The sequence below is a fragment of the Aphis gossypii genome, chromosome 1, assembly GCF_020184175.1.
Source record: "Aphis gossypii isolate Hap1 chromosome 1, ASM2018417v2, whole genome shotgun sequence".
Classification (NCBI taxonomy): domain Eukaryota; kingdom Metazoa; phylum Arthropoda; class Insecta; order Hemiptera; family Aphididae; genus Aphis; species Aphis gossypii.
The window spans coordinates 49,224,182-49,251,040 of NC_065530.1; the positions used below are offsets into that span (position 1 = coordinate 49,224,182).

The 26,859-nt window shown below is 23.4% G+C and overlaps 1 protein-coding gene across 6 annotated transcripts; it reads left to right on the forward strand.

Annotated features, from left to right (window-relative positions):
* On the forward strand, window positions 1-26,658 carry LOC114126822 (protein Malvolio). 6 transcript variants are annotated; one of them, XM_027990845.2, is made up of 14 exons: window positions 1-244; window positions 18,606-18,701; window positions 18,790-18,912; window positions 19,031-19,257; window positions 20,606-20,744; window positions 20,834-20,989; window positions 21,338-21,496; window positions 21,562-21,609; window positions 21,686-21,844; window positions 21,910-22,133; window positions 22,200-22,416; window positions 22,522-22,598; window positions 23,471-23,572; window positions 25,088-26,658. In XM_027990845.2, the coding sequence occupies exons 1-13, from the start codon at window positions 227-229 to the stop codon at window positions 23,502-23,504; spliced, it is 1,677 nt and encodes a 558-aa protein (XP_027846646.2). In that variant the 5' UTR covers window positions 1-226; the 3' UTR covers window positions 23,505-23,572; window positions 25,088-26,658. The 6 variants fall into 6 exon arrangements, with proteins under 6 accessions (XP_027846646.2, XP_027846649.2, XP_027846648.2 ...); XM_027990848.2 differs by lacking the exon at window positions 1-244 and adding an exon at window positions 9,601-9,754; XM_027990847.2 differs by lacking the exon at window positions 1-244 and adding an exon at window positions 17,930-18,177.
* The last annotated feature ends 201 nt before the right edge of the window (window positions 26,659-26,859 follow it).

Sequence of the window (26,859 nt, forward strand, 5' to 3'; positions counted from 1 at the left end):
CTAGGTTTGTCGCAGTTATAGCTCACACTAAATCGGTATCATTCAATGTGTTTTGAACGTGTTGTGTACAATACCATACATAATTTTCGAGCAACTTTGTACTTTGACATTTTTTTATACTAAAAACTGTTTTATTATTACTGTTATTATTATTAATATAGTTTTATAATAATGTATACAAATCTATAAAGTATAAATTCGTCCTGAAGAAAATATTAAATCACACATGGATATAAAAATAAAGGTAAGCGATTTTTCCTGTGAATAGTGACTATTTACACGTATTTATTACCTATATAAATGATTTTTTTTTAATTTTATAATTTGTAAATTAAGAAATAAAAATAAAAATCGTAGATCAGGTTTTCAAATAAATATATATGTATCATAGAAGCATATTCAAAAAATTTAATTGGCTATACCTAAATAGTAAAATTTTAGTATTAAAAATAAATATTATTAATGAACATAAACGGTGTAAAAATTTAATTATAAATGTTTAATTTTTCATTAGCAATATAAGTTATAAATTGTAAAATATTATGTATAATTAATACATTTTTCGAAATTAACCTAATTTAATTTTTGCTTTATTATAGTTTAAAATTATATTATCATAGTAACTAAAAATATGATTATTTTCAAAAATCAAATTGTTTTCAAATAATTCTCAATAAAAAGTCATATCAATTAAGATTGATGATTTAAAAACCCATCAATGCATATGGGTACATTTATTAATGATATACAACTGAAATACTTATTAGATATTTGATTGTTTTTAGTTATTGTTTTATTAATAGCACAGTCAAATTGATTCATAATTTTATTGATATTAATAATTACTCTGCTTTTTATTAGCAATGAAATAAGTATACAACATTTTAAGACAAACACTTTTACTCAAATGTAATGTTAAATATGTAAATTTCAATTATACAAATTTGTATTATGTTAGCATAATGTTTAATGTGTGTAGGATAATCAAACTAATATTGATGTTGAGCTTACTAATGAAATAATCATTTTTACTATTATTGACTGAGCTTTTGAGATTTAAATATTAGTTTATTTCACTCTATGTTTTAATATTTGTAGTAAATTTTTCACAATTTTTATTTAGTAGGTATATAACAATATATTCGTAGACAAAATAGATGTTTAATATTGATTTTGTTTATTTCAATCAAGTTATTTTAAAAACTAACGAAACTTTTAGTATTATAACTGTTTAAATACATGTTAATAAACAACAGAAATTTATAACTAATCCATTTTTTAATTCAAGTTAAACTTTTAAGCAAAATATCTATAATTGTATCTGAAATTTATATAAGTCAAAGTCATTTTGATACTATACAACAGTAAAATGAAAAAAATTGTATAAACTAAAATGCAATTAACAATTAATAAAAAAATACTTGTAACTTTTATTTTACCACGATTTAAAGTTGGAATAACTGCTTATACTTAAAATAACGATATTATTTTTTTTTCAATTGAATTCGAAATATTTATTCAGAATCTGATATTTAATACCTACATGCATGCAGGGATACTCATATTATATTATATATATATATGCATATATTTCATGAATTGTGCATAACCATAATATATGTACCTATAACTAAATCATAAATCATTAATTACCTCTTTTTTAAATAATTTAAAACTATTATAAAATTCTTTAACATTATTTTCAACTTTTCAGAATAATTTTTTTTTAACTTTATTTTAATTTAATTATTTATTATTTTATTTAAATTTACTCAATAATACATCACTACTTTCTACAAAAGTAATATGAATGCCTAAGCTTATATTTCTAATTGTTAGGGATATTTGAGTATTTATTAAATATAATAGCATGATTTGTTAATCACAAATATGAATAGTATGATAAATAAATTATGATTAGAAATATTGCATAGGTAGTTATTTACAAAATAGTAAAAAGTAAAATATAGTACGTCAACATTTATTATTAAAAATATGATCAATTACAATAAATATATAACTAACCCATTACATAACCGTTAAAATACTTAAAATAATATAACATCATTAACTAATATCTGAGTAATGGTGAGTATATTATTTATTTTTATAGCCAAACAATAATTGTTATTGAATGACAATTATATTGTTAATATTATAATAGTTTAAAAAGGAGTATTTTGTCATATTTATTTGAGCCACTTTTGGAGTGTATAACTATTAAACAAATTATAAAACACGATTTGTATGTATATTTATGTTTACAAAATTATAAACATATGAATTAATTTTTAGAAAAAAAATCAGGATAGTTAGATTTCTATATATAGGATTCAATTATTCATCGCCATACACAAAGGTTAATAAAATAGATAGGATTTTAATTTAAATTCAACGAGGGATCATTTCAAACGGAAAACGATTCTGAACGGAAACAACGTGTTTATACTACATAGGTAGTTTATTTATATTATTACTTTTATTATAAGGAAAATTATCAAGACAGACATAACTAATACCTACAGAATTATAATATATAAGTGCAGTAATTAACTTATAAGTCAATACTGATAAACAAGTTCTGCAGAACAGTGTAAATAGGTTTGTGGTACAAATAACTTTAAATTTATCTATAAATATATATTATACATATTAGAAATTACAATTCCTATACACAATTATCATCAAAGTAATGGCAAAAAGTTTCAATAAATCTCTACAATTAATGTATTTTTATTTTAATAAAATAACTAATATTTATATTTTTCTTTTATAAATATCCAATTTAGTCATTATTTGAACTTCAAATACCTATAAAATAAAATTATTTATTTATCAATATTTTCATATTACTGAATGAACAATTTGCTTAAATTAAATTGTCAAGCTTTCTGAACCAGAATAAAAATCTCAAAATACTTTTAAAATACCAAATGTATATTATAAAGTCTATACTTCATTGTTTAAAGAAAATAATGGTTAAAAACTTCAGTAATAATGAATTGCTTTAGTTTTCTAGGACTAATATTTTATAAAATAACTTTTAAATGTTCTTAATTTTAGAGAATTACGTTGAAATTTTAATTTTGAACTTTAACACAATAAAATAATAATATTGGTCAATGGTCTATCGACATTGTTTTACTTATAAGATTATTTATTGTACTATGCTTTTAAGACTTTTGACTTAAATACTTAATATAAAAATATCATTAAATTCATAAAAATTAAAAGTCTATATTATAATAAAAATAAAAATAATTACAGTAGAAACCGTTTATAATGACACCGGTTGTAACGACGTATTGAGTGTAATTGACCTTAGATTGAAAGTCCCTGCAAAACTCTTATATTGCATGTATTTATTTGTACCTATAGATTATTATGACGTCTGTATAATGGCTATAATGACTATACGTATATTATGATGGTTATTCTTGGTTATATTTTGAAGAACTAGAAGGAAAATAGTGTGATTTTTGTACAAACTTCAATTTAAAATAACATATTTGTTTAACAAAATGTTGTAAATTATTCAATTCTAAAATAATAATTTAATTCATTCATATAAATGTTTTTATCTTTACTTTTTTTCTGTATGTATTGAAGTTACAATTTTTTTTCATGATTTTGGTTATAATGACCTATTTTTCTTAGTCTCTTGAACGTCATTATAAATGATTTCTACTGTACTACCAATACTGACCAACAATCTAAATTGATTTAAAAACCTTTTCATATGTAAGTATATCTAATTTTATTAGTATAGAAGTATTTGGGCACATGTTCTATGTATTAGAGGTGACCAACAAGTCGATAACGTTTGACCAGATCACTACACGAATTTAAATCGATCGAAATTCCCTTATATTATTCTAAAAAAATAAATGTACATAAATATATTTATATATATTTTATTATTAACGACCTTTTTTTTGTCGATCGTAACAACCTAAAACAACTCAAAAGTCGATTAAAAGTCCACAAAAGTTGAGCAGTTGAACACCCCTATATAGTATATAGCCATGGATCTAGAGCGATAATTTTTAGTATAATTATTAATTAGCTTAAACATTTCAGAATTTATTTTATCCATTAATCCAACTTAAAAAATTTTGTATTAAACTTTTGTTAAAAAAAAATTTTCAAATAAAATGTCTTCTTTATTTATCTTGAATATGGAAGTATGGATTTTTTACTTGGTAGTGCCAATAACAGGAAATAACCAATATTTTATCGGATAATAATGACAAAATTTTAGGTGAATGAAGATTAAAACTTTTATTACTTTGAGAGAAATATAGTCTGTTTGATTACTGTTTAAAATAATTAACATTTCTAATAAATCTGTCGTTTCTCCTTATAGTAAGTATTTAATTTTTACTACGAAATAATCTATAATAATTATTTTTATCAATTGTTGATTAATACCTTTTGTAATAAAATACAATGTATGTCATATGATAATAATAAATATATATAATAAATAATAATACTTATTTAGTAAAATGAATTTAATAATAATCTATTTAACGTTAAATTTACGTTTAGTATAAATTAAATCTCAATTATAATTCTCGTATGATAATTTTACGTGCAAAATTAAATGTCAAATCTTTTTGATGTCAAAATCAATCTTGCCTTTAACAATTTTATTTATTTTGTTGTAATTCAAAAAATAGTAATCTTAGAAACTTGAAACTTCTTACTACAATTTTAATGTACTACATTATTAATTAATATTTTCTATATTTACCTAACAATTTTTCAAAATGCTTATCTACACTAATTTTAAATTAAATTCTCATGGTCAGTGGTCACTCATTATTTGTTTAAGCGTTTAAAGTTTAATTTTTATATGAAATTCGCCAATATCACAAAAATGTGTAAATATTATTTTATAGTTGTTGTTTGTAGTTTTAATTTCACAAAATTTTAATGTTTAGCACCTAAGTCTTGATAATGTATTATAAGTCTCTATGTAAGTATTTTTCACAAAATTTTAAAAATAAGTTTAGTATAAAATCATACTAAGTTTTTATTACAGTATGAAAGTCAAAATACGATGATATTGATTAACAAACGCATAATAATATTTCAAACGATTTTTATCATTTTATTAATATTAAAAAATTTTAATCATAAAATCTTGATACGTTCAACTACAACTTAAACTATAATTTTCTATACCAAATTAAATTTTCAAAATAATTATAGTAATTTAAAACTGCAAATAGGCTTTTGAATATAAGTAAGAATTTTTTTTTTCTTTAATTATTGCTAACATACCATACCAGTTGTAAAAATAAATCACTATAATACTCATTGTAATAAACTATACGTCTATACACAATATAGTCTCTTCACTTCTCGCAATCTTAAATAAATTACTTTAGTAGCAATATCATGAAGTATACTTAGTGAAGTAAGGTAATAGATCATCTCCGCTCAGAATTATTTTTTGCAAACAATGATTTACTGTTGCATTCAAATTTTACGTATATATTTTACAGTGATCTATTCAATAACAAAAAACCCCAATATTATTATAAGTTTCTCTATCATCTACGCTAAGTATAAAATATCTTAAATTTATGTTATATTTGTAATATTAAAAATTTGAAACTTTTATTTATGTTCATTAGTCACATGGCTAATAATAAAAAAAATATTTCTCAACAAAAGGTTTTGGTCACATATAATAATTGTTTACGGTCTTATAAAAATATAATTTTCTTAAAATAATATAGGTAATAACATGTATAACATATTATATTTTTATTTTATATTTTATACACCTATTATCAAATAATTATCATGTGTGACTTTTATTATTTTAGTTGTCAATTTAGACACATTTATTTTTCAAATATTTAAATTAAACAATTTAATATCATTAATTATATTTTGATAGTGTATAGGTATCATATGTAAATAGAAACTAGAAACTTAAAATTAATGTGTAAAATGTACTTCTCTTTACCTACTTCATTTGAATTTTTATTAAATTATCAAAAAAATAAATAGTTATTGGAAAAAAACGTTACGATTATTTCAACCACCCTATTTTATACCTACTTAAGTTTTACGTGGATTTAAATATTTTATATGATTAAGAATAAAGCTAATGTAGTATGTACTGTACCTATGTAATATAACGTATGATAAAATAATTATACATATATAATATATATTATTAAAAATACGTAACACAATTAATTTTAATTTTAAATTTTAAAATATAAAATAGCAATACATTTTTTTTCACAAATTTTGCAGTACGGATAATAATTGTTCGCTCTATACATAATTATTATTATTATTATTATAGCTTTGTGAATATATAGTAAACATTCTTTGTTCAAGAACTAAAAACTTAATTTTCATATAGTTATAAACTTATAAAATAATTAAATTTACAATTATCAGCTTGCTGCATTTTCAAGTGTAATTTATTGATTTTAATTTAACTGTTACCTCAATTACCTATGTTATGGACGTCAAAGAAATAAAGATAACAAACGTCAGTCGAAATTCTTCAAAACATCACTACTCGACTTCTGTGGTATTGCGTATAGGTATATGGTAATTATATATTTATATTATGAAAAAAGCTTACTGTTTTTAAACATACTCCCTTCATCTTCATTTGGATTAAAAATCATCATCTAATTTTTTTTTTTTTTGTGAACCTACTTAATTACGTAATCAAAATATTTTAAAAGTATAATCAAAGATAGATAAACAATTAACAAATAACTAAAGTTACAAATACTATGTGTTTTGGTAATATAATACAAACGCTAAGTATAGTCATAAAGTTATGTAAAAATCTATGAAAAAAATAATACCACACCACTTTTAGTAAACAGTATTTCAAGTACCTAATCGTCTATAACTAATTCAAGTGGAATTATGCATACGTGACCAATAAAATAATCTTAGAAGATAATATGTAATTACCTAATAAGAAAACGGAATCTATCGATTAATACATAATATACAATTAATACTATTAAGAGTTTTATAACATAATAAACTACAATAAGTAAATACCATATGGCATATACGGACAATAATAAAGCTTAGAACCATACGTAAATACAATTATTATATTATATTCTTATGAGACACCTGCAGTAGATAATAATATTATAATGTATTATTAAGGTGACTCTCCCTGACTATGATGTACATTTTTACCATAAGACATGCCACCTGTCGAGTGATGTCGCGGTCATCAGAAAACAGGTGATAGGACGGAACCACGGAACTAAGAAATGAAAAAGTTTCACAATTTGCAAATATAATCGTTTCGTCACACTAGGCACACAGACTTCTATAGTTTTATATTAATAACATTACTTATTACAAATTATATAGGAGATTATTTTATCAAACAACACTCGCCATTTCAAAATATATTACTTTTAGATTCTGAACGGAGTGATGAATAATGTATTGATTTTACAATGATGTGTTTTTTTTTTGTCTGTACCTACAGCATAACTAGTCGAAATAATGCTTAAATTTTAAACTTTGGGGATGGTTTCCGACGACAAAGTGAATATGATTGGTGCATTATAGAGGTAGTCAAAAGTAAACATTTTCCAACATTTATCAAAAAAATTGAGCAAAATAAAAAAAAAAGTAACAGAAAAACGGGAATTTTTACGCAAAACCAGTTTTCGACCAAATTGATTTTTTTATATGGTTGTAACTCAAAAACTAATCACTATAAATACTTGAAATTTTAACTAAATTTAACCTAACCTAACCTAACTTGAAATTTTCACCACATGTTTATAATATCGTTGTTAATACATGGCTAAATTTTCAAAATATTTTGACATTTTTTTAGCTATTTTCTCTTTGCTATTTTTCTGAGAATTTATTTTTTAAGTATCAATAAAAATTTTTTGGCCTAGTAAAAATACTTGGAAATTTAATACAAAGTAATTAAAAACTTATAAGAATACATAGGCACAATTTTTTTTTTAATAAAAATACACACTCCCAAATACTTCTTATCAACTCAATCCTAACAGATCAAGAATCAATAACTCTCCAAAATAAGTTATCATCCCCATCTCAATTTAATTTCAATATAGCCAATTAACAATTGTTCTTTTGATTAATTGATTCCGCTATTCCTCAACCTGATGATCTGTAACATTAAATGATACAACCAATTTATTTGGTTAATACTTGACTCCTGATGTTTTCTGTCGGTCAGTCTTAAGTTATCAAGTATTTCATCCACATAATCCATCACGCCACGTTTCATTCTCGATCAAATCGTTTTCGTCGTCTGTGATAGTGTACTTAATAAATACTAATACAATATTGATGAACAGTGCGACAGCATTCTACAGAAATAATTATTGTTGCTGAATAAGTATTGTTAATTTACTATAATTTCATCGATTCCATTCCAATGAAATGCGTCGAACGTTTTCTAAAGATTATACGTATTAATCAGGGATTGAAAAAGTTTACCGAATCACATGTAAAAACAATTTAAACGGTAGCTTTTAAAGCACTATTAGACTGTCATTATTTTCATATATAAACCATGTTAAACATACATAACACGTAACCATATAGTAAAAATATTAAATTATTTCTCCATTTAATTAAGTGGTTATTAAATATTTAAATGTCGTAATTACTATGACTAGTGAAATCGTTTAACCAAGACAATATTATTTTATTTAATGAATAACAAGGAAATTCTAAACACGGACCATACAATAAACGGTATTGGTAGTAAGATACTGTCTTTAACTGTAGTTCTTGAGTTTCTCGGATAAATAGATACAGTACCATATACCAGGGTTCAGGGGTCTCCAAATTTTTTTATTCAAGTCTATTAACACATATAATATTTAATTTTTAAATTTTAGATATTATCTTCTCGTATATATACCACCCTACAGAGGCCGCGGACCGATTAAAATTTATTCACGGCCATAGTTAGGAGACCCCTATCATTTCCGTAAAATCAGTGAAAAATCGTAATAAAATAATCACGTTATAATATTATTATGCCCTTCTATAATTTTTAGTAATTTTTCATACGCATTGAGGAAAGTTTCACCGAAAGCTAGTAAGCGATTCGGATGGTAAGAAAATTCTGCTCGCCTTTGCGGCATCGTAAACAACACTTATAAGTTCACTGCATGCATCTTATAATAAGCTTTAATAGGCACAAAATACATTACATACAATTAACTATAGGTGAAACTATATAGATCATATTATATTATGATTCATGAAATATGATTAATAATTTTAATTGACCATCTGTTATAGTGCATATTATCAATATTATTATATGCATGAATTTTAATGAAAGTGCTATAAAAATAATAAGTACTAGATTTTAATAATAACATACATTACTCAATACTATGGTTAGCTACAACGATAAAGATAATAATTGAAAATCCGAGAGCGTCTTCGATATAGGTGTGTGACATTAACCTCTTAAACATATGACAAATACTTTTAAACTAGGTACTTATACTTTTATGATTATACTTATCTCTTAATTGTTATAGGTATATACATATAGTATATATTCAACAAAAATCATTGTATTATCCAGATATTAAGTCACTACAGTGTTATAACTACAACAACTTATATTATACATTTCTAGTATACCGATTAAGTTTATTCTTAATTAATAACATAAAAGGTTAATTTACAAAAAATATTTCCTACCACCTATAGTATAAATTATAATAAAGTAGGTACATTTTATTATATCATATTATTAAGTCTATTGTTTTTATATCTTATATATGTATATATAACTCTTAAAATAAATAACTAACTATACATAATTCAATTATTAAGTAAGTGAGTATATCTATATTATTTATTATTTATTTACACGGACTTTTCTTAAAGAATATTTTTTATGGTACGACTATTATATTTATTATTATTATTATACAATCAATCAATTTTTGGTAATTTTAGATTTTAAGCGAAACGATAAATTTAATGTATTGATTTTACAATTATGTGCTTCATTTTTGCATCATCACCTTTCGGGACAGTAAAAATGCTTTAATTTTCAACTCTAGGGTAGTTTATAATAGAAAATTTGATTAATTTTGTACTTAGAAAATATCCAATAGTTTTATTTTTATTCGGAAAAAAACAACCAAATTTTTTTTTAAAAACCCGAAACTTTTATGCTAAACCAGTTTTTTATTAAATTGATTTATTTATTTTGTCAAATTTATTATTATTTTAAACGTACGGTATAATTTTCAAACAACTTTATCTTTTTATTTATTTATAGACAATTGAAATTTTCGATTATTTTTTTTAATATTTTATGTCAATAAAAAATTGTGTTAAAATTTCAATAATTTTATAAGAACGGATAAATTGTATATAATATCATCAATTTTTATAACTAAGTAATGAAAATGCAATACATTTTTCCTCATAAATAGTTCATATTGGGACTAAAAAATCTAAAAAAATATACAACCACAATTATTTTTTACAAATATATATTTGTAGTTTAATTTTAGACAAAATTACGTAATTTAACGATGAATAACGAATTATTTTATTATGATTTATAAAAATAAATCGTGAGGACTTTAAAAATTATATGTGTATAATGAATTTTTTTACACACATTGACATTTTCAAAAAAAATATATCAACGTTAAGATAATGAATACTTTATACTACTATTAATAGGTACATGAGTTTTTTTTTAATTTATTTAAAGCATTTGCAAGTATTTCAATAAACTCTTTAATGTCCACATATTTTTTTACTGACATTAACATTAATGATTTAAGGCAGTCTAATAAAAGTATTCAAATACAACTACAAATACTTTAAAAAATATATATACATTTTATAGACCCATTCAAATAATTTAACACTTTTACCAACTGAACTATTATTTTTAAGCATTTTTATGTTAATATAATGAAAAATAGAAAACTTATAAACTAAAAAGATATATCTAAATTTTAAATATTATTAACAATGCATTAAATTAAATTTATATAGAACCAAAATAAATAATACATATTGGTCGTCAGTTATCGTTTAATAAAATCGTCTAAAAAAGTAAAGTCATACGTAAAATCAAAATTAATAATAAACATTAGTCAATAAATATAAGAATTTCAATAATACAATTTTTTTTTAAGTATTCTACTCTATTTAAATGTTTTTCTTTGTACTCATTCCACGCTTCATAAGAAAATTGTATTTGTTCTTGGGCTTTGCGTGTAGGTTTTATTTTACACTTTTTGAGCACATTTATTTTTAAATATGATTCCACTTGTATTAATTTTTAATTTTTAATAACACTAGTTAATTAATAAATTGAAAGTTAAAGTGTTTATGATATGATTCAGCCCAAATTGATGGTAAAAATGAACATCCTTTAATAAAATAATTATTAATTATGTAATCAGAAAATTCGGATGAATACTCCAGATTTTAATTTTTATAAATGGTAACGTTGCACGAATTTCACCTGATCTTAATCGGGCACATATGGGCTATGATTTGGAGCGCAAATGGTCTAAGATAAATGGGTTTGGACTCAAATGGACTCAAATACTTTATAAAAATTAAAACTGGTTTTAAATAACATTGAAAACTATTAAATAGTAAATAGATGAAATGATGAAATTTTTTAAAAATTCCCCCTCTTTTGATAGAAACATAAATGTGACATGTGAGTTCCACTCGCTTTCAATTAACATTGCCTAACCATTTTTATAGTTTTTTATACTACGTAAATTAACAATAATATATAATGTTATATAATATCTTATCGGTTTATTTTATAACTACAAAATACAATTGACATTTGCAGTAAATTATTTAAATAATTTTAAGCTCTCCAGAGTCCAGACTCCAATAATCAGACATAATCTGTGATGTACTGCACAGAATTTTCCAAAGATAGTGAAAGAGTGTACACCGCCCGTGGACATAATTATCAATCCTGGACGTATTACGTATATATTTTGGTTTATTATTAACATCAGTTTGTTTTTAATTACTATTACTTACTAATTTAAATAAATATATTACTAAATAGTAATATATAAATATATAAATAGGAATACTAATAAGTAATTAGTAATTACAAAACATATATTGTTTGTTGGATGACAAATACCTCCAAATATTCACGTAACCAATCTTATTTTTACGTCGAAAAAATAAACTTTCGTCAATTTCTACAATCAATAATATTATAATATTATTCTACTAAATATAATATAATATTATTATCAATTTACAATATTTTATTTAATGTAAAACAAAAATATAGTAAATGATAAAATCAAGAAAAAATTACAGAATTGTAATTATTTTGAGTGGGTGCTTAAGACTAGAACCAAATTTAGTACCTTATATAAATAATTAAAAATCAATTATTTTTTGGTTTATTATAATACCGTACTGTAATGGCTAGAGTAATGACACTCTACAGGGAAAATCCATTTAAATTTTTAACCAATCTCTTGTTGAGTATCATTATCCCAACACGCGAGTGTGTTAGAAATATGTTAGAGTATGTACCCTATTTGCGCATAACTCCTATATATTCTTTTCTCTTGATGTGTTGTGTACATCGGTCAAGTAGTGTTATTTTTTTTTTTATAGACTTGACAGTGGAAACTGTAAATACTTTGAACTCATTTTTCTTCATATTTCCATATAATACTGAATGAAAATACTTTTTATTATCTATTACTTTAAAACTATTTTTTTAAGTACCTACATCAATAATATCCCAAAGTGGTACAAAGTACAATCTCCAATCTACCTATACCTATAATGGATCTATAGAGAAGTGTACACTTCTCTTTTAAGTTTCTCTAAAATGCACAGATAATTGCAAACACAACTGAATCTACTCAGAATCTCAAATAATAGATTATTACAATTTAATGCAGACTTCAGTAATGCAGTTTATTAAATTTTTGAATATTTATATTTAAATAATTCAAATGTGTGAACATAAGAATATTATTGAAAAGTGCAACTTCTAATTTTTGTATCGTAGACAATTAATAAAAAAATAAATTAAATTATTTACATTGTATAATTAACGGATATTATTTAAAAATATATTTATTTATATTTTTTTATTATTATGTAGCTACCTACTTTAATATCATTAACAATATAAAATAAATTCACCATGATTAGGTGTATAAAATATATGCCGTGTACTCTAGTAATTATATAAATTATAAATATATAACTTGACATTTATTAACACAATCAAAATCAATTAAAAAAATCAGTTATTATTAAACATGTACAAAATACTATAATAATAATAAATAACATTGTTACTCATACGTAAACAGTTAAGTCATAAAATAGCTAATAATTATACTAAGTTTATCCTAAATATTTTAAGGTTGTTTTAAAAAATATGTAATGTAATTCTCATTTTACTTATTATCTTAATCACTTAAACCCAAATATTTATCCAATATTTAGATCCCAATAAAAACATTAATTATAAAATTAATAGTAATTATATCATTATTTATAGTCGTGTTTTCTAAGCAGGTAAATATTATGTGATATTGTTACACACACTTCATCTATAAATAACTAAAAGCATAAAAAATGTTAGAACATTTTTGTATTTATTTAATTGCATAATATACAGCTTTGAACGTTTTATTTAATAGGTAGTATAATTATTAATAAGTGTTTAATTAAATATTTAAAAAATTATACTTTTAATACATAATCTAATTTGTAAACTTTTTCTAGCCTCATATTAGTATCTATATCTATAATTAGAGCCTATCTAGGCTCTCTACCTATAACCTAAACAGACATAATATACCTAGTGCTACACACATGAAACTAAAAGTGATATTGAACATTGAAAAATTTAAATAAAACAAATAACTGTACTAAAGATTAATTATTTATAGAAAATTATTTTAAGCACAACTCAATTACATGTTATTAATAGTTAATGCTTAAAGATTACAAAAAACATTCTAATGAAAAAAGAGGTACCTATTTCGTATAGTCATATTATAATATCTATATGTTACATTTAATGGGTTACTACTACTAACTATTAACTACAAAAAATATAATTTAGCTTAAGAAATTATAACTATGCAGGTTAATATTAAAAAACAAATAAACTAAACATAATTATTACTGCAAAACGTTTTCACTATTCTGAGTTATAATATGATTACATTTTCGTTAACTTATTTTTTAAAATAACAATTAAAGAATACATTAATTTTACTTTTGATAATTATTTTGAATGTATTAATAATAAAACTAATTTTGTTAAGATATTTTTCTTATTAGTTATTAGATACAATCTTAAACAAATAATTATTTTTGTTCAATTAAATAAATATGTAGGTACAGTGGTTGTCATAAAATAACAGTCGACAATTTTTGTTATACTTAGATTTTACACTGTTTTTTATTTTTAATTAAAACTATTGTAGGTAGCTAACCTGGCGATTACCAGTTATTTTGTACATTGATATTTTTCCGACACATATATAATATTAATATATTATATAGTGAATACCTACCTTACAAAATATTATGTAAGTATCTTCACTCTGTAGTCTAAATAAAATAATATCTAACAAAATCGTGAAAAATTGACAATAATTGTATGAATTATAGTATTAGGTAAAAATAAACAATATTCTACAGATGTTTCTTTTCATAATTTATACTACTATTATTATTAATAATAATGGTTATTTATCATTTTTTTTCAACATTTATTATCTCCAACAGTATCAATGGTTTTTAAAATATTATATAACTAACATTTTTCATTTTAAATCATAACAAAACAATGATTTTGAAATAAAATATATATTTTTACAATTTTTGTTACATATTTTTATTTTTTTAAACGACAAAAGTTTTGACAAAATATTTTTTAAAAATATTGATATAACATATTAACATATAAAAATCGAGTTTTAAACGAGTATAGTAAATTATAATAACTCGTGTATAGTTTTATTCACCTCTGTGTCAGTTAGTACTACACGATTACTTTAAATATTGAATTAGAAATTGAACAATATAATATTGCAATCAACGTTATTCGTTAATCAACTTGTCAACACTCAAACAAAATACTAGGAATAAATATGTGCAGAATTCTAAATGTACTATTAAATTAATTGTAGATACAGTAAATAAATCAATAAAACCCAAAATTATATATTTGATTTAAATAAAATATTTTTGTACCTAATATTTAAGTTATTACACGAATATAATTTGGTATAATTTTAACTTTTAACCATTGAAATTATTTATTTTAAATACAAATCTACTTAAGACTAAGTATAATAGATAGTGTACAATAGATAGTACTTACTAGCTCCTACCAAGTATAAAGAAATATTTTTTCAATTAAATACCTAAATAATATTTTACCTATATTATAAATATTTATTATTTTGCAAAAATTAATACTTTTTTGGATAATAAGTACCTAGCGGTAACTTTCGGATATTCGAGATATTTTAACGTACGTATTTATACTATTATACTGATATTGAATTCTAAATCGTAATATAATGGACATATTTGCCTACTGTTTTATTTAATTACGTTTATTTGATCGTTTTCCCGTTTATTTAGCTGTATAAATATTTTCACATAAACATTTAACTAGTTAGTTAGTGATCAAAGTCTCTTCGATTAAAAGCTGTCTAATGTCTTAGCATTCCTTGTAATGATTGAACCAAATAGTAAAAAACTTCGCACTCCCTTGCGCCATTCCTTCCCACCGTCCATGGCCCCATCTATAATAATATGTACCTAATATACTAATATGTATTCGAGTGTTAGGTATTAGTGGGTTAAGTATATATTATTATACGATAATTGGTTATAATAAGATACACATAAGACATAACTAAAATTTACAAAGAACATTGTGTACATTGTATATATGTTATTTATTTTTATATAATACCTATCATGTATAAACATAACATTATTATCGAATTTTTTTTTTTATTTATAGTTAAAATAGAAATAATACATTGATAAATTTAAAAAAAATAATATTCTAATAGATGACACGTACAGGCATATCTTTATAGGTACTCGTATTTCTATGTGCACGACGTAGCATAATCAATGTTGTGTTTTTCGTTTTAATTAATTGAGTGAAATGACCTATTATCAAACATAAAGCTAAAAACATTATCCGTGTTTGTATATTATATTGTATGATATGTTAATGTATATAACTTATTAAATAAGTTATTAGTTAGGTATTATGTAAAAAATTTAAATTTCAAAATGCTCAAAACTTGCTTGAAAACTAAAATACCTATCAATAGAATTCAAAGTATAAACATTGGTAATGTCTTAACTTTAAGTTTTATTATAAGGTCAATTCACTTTAATATTAAAGCTAACTTCACAAGATTAGTTCTACTGAACGAAAATTTGTCATATTGTACCTTTGTAAGACGGAGACAACAAGTGGGTGTGGCATCATCTTGAAGGGCTTAATCCCTTCCAAAATGTAAACTGTAATCTCAATAATTTATTAAACCTATACCAAATATATACAAACATGAAAATCTTCCTAAGATCCAATATTGAATCTATATTATACTATTCAAATCAATACCCATGTTGTTAGGGGCCTCGAACATTTTAGCTATTCGTGCTAATAGATAGGTACGTGGTACGTATCTATTATGATACATATTTATGATAAGTACTCATATAAGGCAATTACAAGTAGGTACCTACCCTTTTCAAATATGAACAATAAATTATTGAAATATGGTGAATAATGATAACGCATTCTGCAGAACACTATTACCTACACGTAAAAAAATAAAATTGAAGTAAAATAAAATCACAGATAGATAATATAATATATTATTTATATTAATTGTGAATAAAATACATTTTTTATTTTAATATAAAACTAACCAATTTATTTCAGTAAAGTGAGTAGACATATGAGATATGAGACAGATAACATGAAAATACAAAATTTAAGTAAAAAAGTCATCTGCAATGATGACACTTTACTATGAATAATTCAATAATTGAATAAACATATAATACGATGTATGATTTTAATAATATTTATTTAAATATTTTATAGCAAATTTGAAAAAAATAAAGAAAAGTTAAAACACAGGTAACCGAATCGTGAAGAATGTAGGATGACGAAAAAAACTCGATCGCTAATTATTATTGTCATTTTTCCTACTGCAGACGTACACCCATACATCAAAATATTATAATATACATGAAATAGACATTAGACATGTAGTTAAGCCACGTCCAATTTGTAAAGATTAATGACCCATATAACCGTAATAATATCATAATATATTTTATCCATTTGCAGAGCCGTACCGTGGGGGAGCCTAGGAGGCATGCGCCCCGGGCGCATGGTTCAAACTGTTTAAAGGGGCGCCGAAAAAATTTTTTTTAGAATATTAGGGGGCTAATATTTTTAATTTAAAGGGCGCTAAATTTTAACGGCACGGCTCTGTCCATTTGAAAGATTACCCATTACCTACCCCACTTTACTAGACGTAATGACGTAAAACATTTCGCGACTTAATAGTAATCGAAATTAATAATAATAATAATTATTATTATTATTATTATTTAATATCCAGTTTGACGGTCTTGTCCGCCGTGTGACCATGTCTAATTCATTTAATTTATAGAACACTCGGACACTTCACAACTCCAAAGAGTGGAGAAGTTAATTTCTATCCGACGAAGGCCATTGAGGGGGACACGTACACACGTCACGATATCAATGGAAATACGCCGCATACACGTGTTAGGTGCGCGCGCACACTGTAAGGTTATGTCTCGAGTGCTGCTACTGCACAATGATCAAATAATCAAAATAAGAGTAAATTCAAAAAAAAAAAAAAAATCACGACGTACGTGCGTACACTGTAGTACTGACTACTGAGTGTACAGAAGGCATTAGTGCATTACGCTAAAGCCATACTTCTGTGCGACGTGTGCGTACGATACTGTAATATTGTCATACGATATAGTACGATATTAAATTTGTGCGGTGCTAGTGTGGTAGTGTGGCACCGAATGACGGCAATAAAGTGAATTTAATTAGTATAAGTAAATATTATATATGTATATTTTTTTTCCTTATTATTTACTCACTATCTTATCTGTCACAATTCGTCAATTCGTCAATGTAATTGTTGGAGTGGAATCATTATAATAAATTATAATCGGTCTTTATTCTTATATCATTTGTCCCCTCTCCGGTGTCGATCGTTAAAAAAAAAATATATCTTTTTAAACATTTTTTCAACCAGCCCATTGTTTGGTCGTTCGGTTTACTTTTACTGAGTTTCGGTTAGGAACGGAGTATTAACGTTGTTTTTATTCACAATTTTCATTTTTCATTTTTCTTACACCGGATGATGACAAAATATTAAATAACCATGTCTGATTATTGTTTAGTGGTGAGAATGACGCCCTAGGGCGATACCCTTGACCATGCTTACTAATAAATATTATGTATATGGTATTTTTTGTAGCCCACAATGGATGAGCCACATCCGAGGCCGACTGAAACTACAGGCCTGTCGAGAAAAGATAAAGAAGAGAGAGTTCATATCCCTGAATCAAGCTCGGTATGTCACTGAAATAAAATAATTTTTATTTTACCATACAGAATCCCTTATAAGAATTTAGGTACAATGAATTATTTTTATTTTGTAGACGGGATTTAGTTTTCGAAAACTATGGGCATTTACAGGGCCTGGATTTTTAATGAGTATTGCCTACCTCGATCCAGGTAACATAGAATCAGACTTACAGTCTGGAACGACTGCCAGGTACAAGGTACATATAATAAACTTTATAAAATCGCATAGTAGATACCTCTAGTATTTGTTCACATTATGAATTTATTTTAAATATTATTGTTTATTAATTGTTAGTATAAATTATTTCATTATAGTTATTATGGGTGTTAATGAGTGCTACCATTTTGGGTTTGGTAATGCAACGGCTATCAGCTCGCTTAGGTGTTGTTACTGGTCTTCATTTAGCTGACATGTGTTATCGCCAGTACAGAAAAGCTCCAAGACTATTTGTTTGGCTAATGATGGAAGTTGCTATCATTGGTTCAGATATGCAAGAAGTTATCGGTACTTCAATTGCGATTTATTTACTGAGTAACAAATTGTAAGCATAAAATTTGTTCTAAAATGTACTTTAATGGAAAACCTACTAAATAATAAGTCACCAATTAGTTAACCTGCATCATTTTAAGCCCTAAAGTTACAAAGTTATGTATTATCATGTTGTATTAAAACATAATATTGTATACCTACATATAAAATGATAGAGGATAAACAACTAGCAGTCTTTATGTGCACCACATTTCAGATTTTCAAATTTTCCTATGCTGATTATAAGAAGTAATTTACACAATATAAGTTTAATTTATTAAATTTAAAACTAATATTTATTCACCTCATTCATTCAATAATTTGCCTATAGAATATTTTTAAAAGAAATACGATACATTTTAGTACTTAATAATTATTTTTATACTTTTTATAATTCTAAGGTACTCAGGGCCTAAAATTGTGTGCAGTAGCACACACTATATGCAGTAGCAAATTTAAAAATGTGCATTACTTTTTGTATTTTAACCAAAGTTATTTTGTTTTTAATTTTAAAATGTGTAGTTATATAGGTATCAACTATTGAGAACTTTTATAGAATAGTAAATTAGATTGTATTTATTATAACTAATTATTAATAAATACCAAAAACAATTATGTTACAAAGTTATATGTGACATGTATATTACTAAGTCTATATTTATTATTTAAAAATGTTTTGGAATTATAGGTGTGCAGTAGCAAAATACCCTAATTTTAGGCCCTGAAGATACTAATAAAAAACTTAAAATTATATATACTAAAAACTAAAAAAATACGTTTAACTTTATTGATATTTCTATAATACTATTGTATGATTATAATACATAATATAGTGGCAATGAACTTTATAGCAATTTTGTTTAAACCTATTTATTGATTCAGACAAGAATCGTTAATTAAAAAACTGTATTTATTATGTACTTTGATAATAATAATATTTATATATTTTACTTTTACTTTTAATACTGTAGTTATTGACAATAATATTGAATTACTTATTTATATATGGGTACAATTTAATTACTATCATTACAATTTCCAAATAATCTGTGCACAAAATAAATATTTTAACTGTGTTATGGTTAAAAAAACAATTTATACCAACAATAAAGTAGATAATATAAACTATAAATACATAATAAACATTCATTTATTATACATTTCATAAATTAAAATAACTTAACATTTAAGAAATATTAGGTATTCATTTTATAAAAATTATGTTTTGTTAATTTCCTTGAAACCATTTTAAAATTTTTTAATTTCCTGTACTGAATCTGCAGTTTATACTATTTCTTATCCTTAACTAAAATTTGGAATCAGTATAATAATCAGAAAAAAAAATATAACAATTAATTTAGGATACCACTTTGGATAGGAGTGCTGATCACTGTCATTGATACTTTATCTTTTTTGATGCTGGACAAGTATGGACTTCGAAAATTAGAACTAGTGTTTGGTCTATTCATTGTTATAATGGCATTGTCATTTGGATATGAGGTATTAAATATATCATCAAATTATTCTTATAATGATTATTTTTAACCTTAAATTTATTTATGTATACTTAGTTTATTGTTTTTTTCTAGTTTGCAATTGTTCAACCCGATATAAAAGATATGGCTAAAGGATTAGTTACCCCATGGTGTTCAAATTGTCAGGAATCTGCTCTTCTTCAGGCTGTTGGAATTATTGGAGCAATCATAATGCCACATAATCTATACTTACATTCAGGCCTAGTCAAGGTAATAAATTAATAGTAATCACTAATTATATATGTCATATTTAATATAGTTTCATTCAATTATCCATTTCATACAGTCATATTATGTAATTAATGTTTAAATAAAATAATAAATTAATAAAACTATTTTACTGAGAAACAGTTAAATCTTAAAAAAAATGTAAAGCTTTCTAGTATCAAACCAATAAAATTAATAAATTACTAAGAAATGTAAATGTAGTAGTATTAATCTTTGATAGTAATTCTTAAAAATGAAGTTGATGATATTTTGTACATTTGTATACTATCTTTTACATATTGCTTGGTTAATATTACATCTTTAAATCTAAAATTTGTATTTACTATTTAGTCTAGGGAAGTTGACAGAACAAAAAAAGACAAATTACAAGAAGCCAATTATTATTTTTTTATTGAATCTTCTATTGCTTTATTTGTATCATTTGTGATCAACGTATGTGTTGTATCAGTTTTTGCTCATGGATTATACGATAAGACAAATAGTGATGTGGTAAGCCAAATATTTTATTTTTATTTCTTAATAATAATTTTAATTATTTAATTTTTTACATATAGTTGGAGATCTGTACCAAAAACAATAATACTTATTCAGATATTTTTACAGTGAGTCATTATTCAATATAATTAAAATATATGTATGAACTATTAATTAATTAATGAATAATTCAAATTTTATTAGAATGATACTTCATTAGTAGAAGTTGATATATACAAAGGTGGAGTATTCCTTGGGTGTCAATTTGGCATAGGTGCTATGTACATTTGGGCAATTGGTATTTTAGCTGCCGGTCAAAGTAGTACAATGACTGGATGTTATGCTGGTCAATTTGTAATGGAAGTATGTAGTGTCAATTAATATATTAATATTGAATATTCATAATAAACATATAGTATAAATTTTAGGGGTTTTTAAATCTTCAATGGAGCCGATGGAAAAGAGTTGGGTTTACTCGACTGGTTGCTATTGCACCCACATTTTATGTGGCATTTTTTAGTAATATTAATGATCTGACTGGTATGAACGACCTATTGAATGCAGTAATGAGCTTACAACTACCATTTGCTACACTTCCAGTAATTGCATTCACTAGTAATCCTAGAATTATGGGAGAGTTTACCAATGGATTGTAAATATAATTTAAATGAAAATACACTTAATAAGTCATTTGAAATTTAACTGTATTTATTTTCAGGGGAAATATTTTAATAACAATCATTTTGTCTGCTATTATAATAAGTATAAATATATACTTTGTTATCTATCACACAATCACTAATTTCAATTACAATTTGGCTTTAATAATTGGAGTTATGGTATACAGTGTAATTTATTTATTGATGTGCGCTTATCTTACAGTACATCTTGTTATCAGTATGCTGGATGATTGTAGTGTGCTACGTAGAAATCCAGTAAGCATTATTATTTTAGTGATCATGTATTAAACATATTAAATTTAGTTCACATGTCATGTGGCCCATGCATTGTTCAATAATTAATTTTAAAATAAATTTCAGTTTGTTATTCGATTTATTGGTCCACAAATTGGCAACACTTTTTCTCAACATCAACAAACAAATTTTTCACCACCAAGGTATTTATAACAATTTTAAGTTATAAAATAGTCATCTAAGTATTTAATTTTTATCCAATATACATTATTAATTTTTATTTTCTTCTAAAAATTATGAGGAAGTTGTTTCTAAATGTGTTAACTCTGTCTTACTTATACATAAATTTTTAAACACAAAAAAAGGCCCTGAAACCCTGGGTAATATTCTTACCTTTTAATTTGATAGTAATCAATTAGTCAAATTAGTAATATTAAAAATAACAGTAAGATAGAGTTAACATACTATACAGATATGATACTTTCTTTATATAATTTATTAAAATAATCTAGCCAGACTAAGGTTTTTACAAATTATAAATTATATTTCAGTTTTTTTTTTTTAACATATATTTAATGATCAATTAAAAACTTAGTAGATTACATAATATTATAAACTTTTATTTAGTAATACTGTTTAAGTAATATTTTTTTTTCTATTTGTTAAATAATTTGCCATCAGTTCATTTGTCTATGACAGTTAACCTATTGATGTGTAATACATTTATCAGAAATAATTATTTAACAAATATGTAATTAAAACTATATTAATTACAAATGTCAATAGTTAATTTTATTAATTTAAGATTAAAATTTGTTATTAAATAATAAAAATATATATATAACACTGTAAATTAAGTGTTAAGTTAAAAAATTTTAAAATCTTATTAAAAATGATACATTACACTTCTTGTTATAATTGTTGTTTCTTATCTGCATGTGTGAACTTTGAGATTTATTATTAAGTATTGATTGTATTATATGTTTGATAAATTTTTATTATTCAGTCTTTACCTTAAATTACACTATAATATTTTAGTTTAATTATATTTTTTTATTTTTTATTAAAATAATAGCAGTCAAGATGACGTAACAAATATCAAGCTATAATAATGAATAATGATGGAATGTTGTTGCATGTGTCAAAAAGATTGCACTTAACACCAGACAACTAGCAAGTATATAACTAATATTATTTATGATTCTCCCCCTCTCTCTTAGGTTTAAGTGTAGTTAAATATATTATGTCATTATTTCAAAATGATAATATTACAAAAAAAAAAAAATCACTACAATTAACTGTATCAAAAAAGAAGACAAAATATAGACCCTATTCATAATAAGAGTATATCGCTGCTCTGCAATAGGCTATACATTTGGCGGCCTATAGTCACCTGTATTCAACATGTATTCATAGTATGAATGTAGCTGTGTGAGTGAAGACTAATTAATAGATGAATAATAATGTGGGTGGCTTGATGAATGTTATATCTTGAGGAAGTAGGAAGATAGATTTTATTGACTTGAGTTTAAATGTTTCACATGCAGTGTTTCATTAGCTTGATTTATTCAATAATAACAATGTGATATAATATATGAAAGAGGTATTTTATATTAATAATAAATCAATTGATGAGTTTATTGTTTTATTGTTTATTGTCTTGCACCAAAATTGCCACCACTAGCTCTTTTCAGTCACATTAGAACTATTAATTGTGTAACAAACATTTGTAAACTTTACCAGTTTTTGTCTACCATTTGATATACTTTCATTCCGAGTATTGTCAGTATTGTATTATTATCAAAATTTACTGTTTAGAGCTATATTATTTCAAAATCGTATAAGATAACATTAAAATTTCAAATAAGCTCAAAACCTTCTCTATCTCGAATGTTATATAAGGTATTTAACTTAATTTTACTTTTCAGAATATATTATGATTATAGTTAATATACTTCATAATGAAGAGTTAGTTTCAAGTATCAAATAGTATTTGACTTTTATTATGGTATTGTAATAACAATTTTATTTTAAAAGCCCTCAAAGTATATTTTTCTCTGAAGCCATGTTGCATTATTTTTTGTTTATTCTAGCGTTTAACTATTATTTTTTTTATGCTATTCAATTACTTAATTTTTTTATGTGTTATAATTTTTTTAATTGTATTAAAAAAAAATCCATGCAATAGTATTAAATTATTTAAAGAAAGACCACATTTACTTAATTTTTAACTAACAAAGTAAATAATTGATGATTATCAAACTGAAAAAAATAATAATGATAATAAACGCCTATAGATTTGTTCATTAAATAAAAAATTCTTCTGAGAAAGATCAGCCTATTTGTATGAAATTAATTAAAGTAACAGTTTTAGATTCTGTAAATATCATGAATTGGTTATCTTAAATTCCTTGAAAAACATACTAATTGTTAATATTTTGTTGGGGCCTTCGTTTTTTTTTTTTATATAATGAATAAAATTAAAGTAACTTTATGTAATCCATGTTTTGAATTATTTCATATAATTTATTCACAGCTATAAAAGTAATAACTACATGTTTATTGGCCAAAAAATTCTTCAGATTTAACACTTTAATATGATTTTTTTACACTCTAATTGTTAGTTATTATAACCATGTATATTACATGGTTATAATAACATTAATATATGTATATATGTTTTGTAATTCAGATTACACGAGAAGCACATGGTGGGCAACATTATCTAGTTACTATTATTGTTATGTACATCTGATGGAAGAATTGTGACCTTCTATTCTAGATTTTTGTTTGCTGTGAACAATATTATATATTTAATTATTATTTATTTATTTTCAAATTGTCTACATTTGTATTTTTAATTATCATACATTTTAAAGAAAAAATATTTTTTCTTTGATATTTATTGTAATTAATAATCCAAAAAATGAGTACTAATCAAGTGACTATCGAATAGTTTACACAAATTAAAATAATCTAAAATTATCATAGTATGTAAATGTATATGACTGGAATTAAATAGTAATACAAATCATCATTGATAAAATATATATATATTATGTATACGTGTGTATATATGTTTCTAAATTCAAACAGAATTTGTTAAATGTATTAACTCAATATTTATTATTTTTTTAATTTTTTTTTTTCAATATGTATTTATTAGTGTATATTTATTTTATTTTATACAATAATAATTATAAGGTTGTTTAAACTCGGACAAGCCTTTATAATTAAACATAAACTTTTCTATAAGTAAACAGTTTTCGTAGTAATTATTAATTATTTTCATTTACATGTACTCAATATTATTGTTATTTATGTTTTTTCGTAGCATTACTAATTCATTGTATACAAGAAAATGTCTTTTTAACTTATCAATGTCTCATAGACAAAAAACAAAAAAAACATGTGATAAAAAAAATTGTTATTGAAATTATGTTTTAATTGGATAAATTTATTATTTGTTATAAATTAATATAAAATACTAAATAGATACCAATATTATTTATTGACATGTAAATTATACTCTTTGATTAAATTATTAATTATATGTACATATAATATAATTTTATATAAAAAAAAAATGTATTTTTGTCTTTCACTTTATGATTTAAAATGTATACTTAATTGTATATAGGTACCTTTTTACCTTTTTGGTTAAATTACATATTTAAAACAATTAATGTTACCCTACTTATTACTGTTATTATTATTTTTAAGAATATAATTATACCATTTTTGTACAAGATGATTTTATGTGCAATGAAAATTATTAACAATTTTATTATTTTGAACATTAAAAGTATAATTTTAAATATTAAAATAATAGACAATGAAAAGTAATAAGTAATATTATATTATATAAGTTAGAAGTCTAATGTTTTATCTATAATTTTGAATGTACTTATGATTTAAATTTGGCCATTTACTTAACAAATATATTACATAATATGTATTGAAGTTATTCTTTTCCAAGATATTTAAATTATAATGAACTTCCAATGAAATATATTATTATTTTTATTGTAAATAACATTTAGTATAATATACAAATTCATATTACTATAATTAGATATTATGATAAACCATGTATGCGATTTAATTAAAAATTTATAACTATAATTAAAAAATCAATTTAACTTGACAAGGCCAAGTTAGTAGCCATAAGTTTATCAATTTCCAAAAATATCTACTGGGAAATAAGTAATATAATAACGTTTTTATCTAAGTGATATAAATAAATGAATCCAACTGAAAATATTTGTTTGTGTACAGTTCTTCTAATGGTATTAAAATAGTTCACTAAAATTTTTGACTGGAACAAATATTTAATCAATGTTTGGCTAATTTACTAATTGACTAAGACTAGATTTTAAATGCAACACTTGTTTTCTTTTTTTTTTTTTTTGCTTTTTCTAATTATTATTTTTGTTAGTAATGTCCACAAATCACCTCATGATG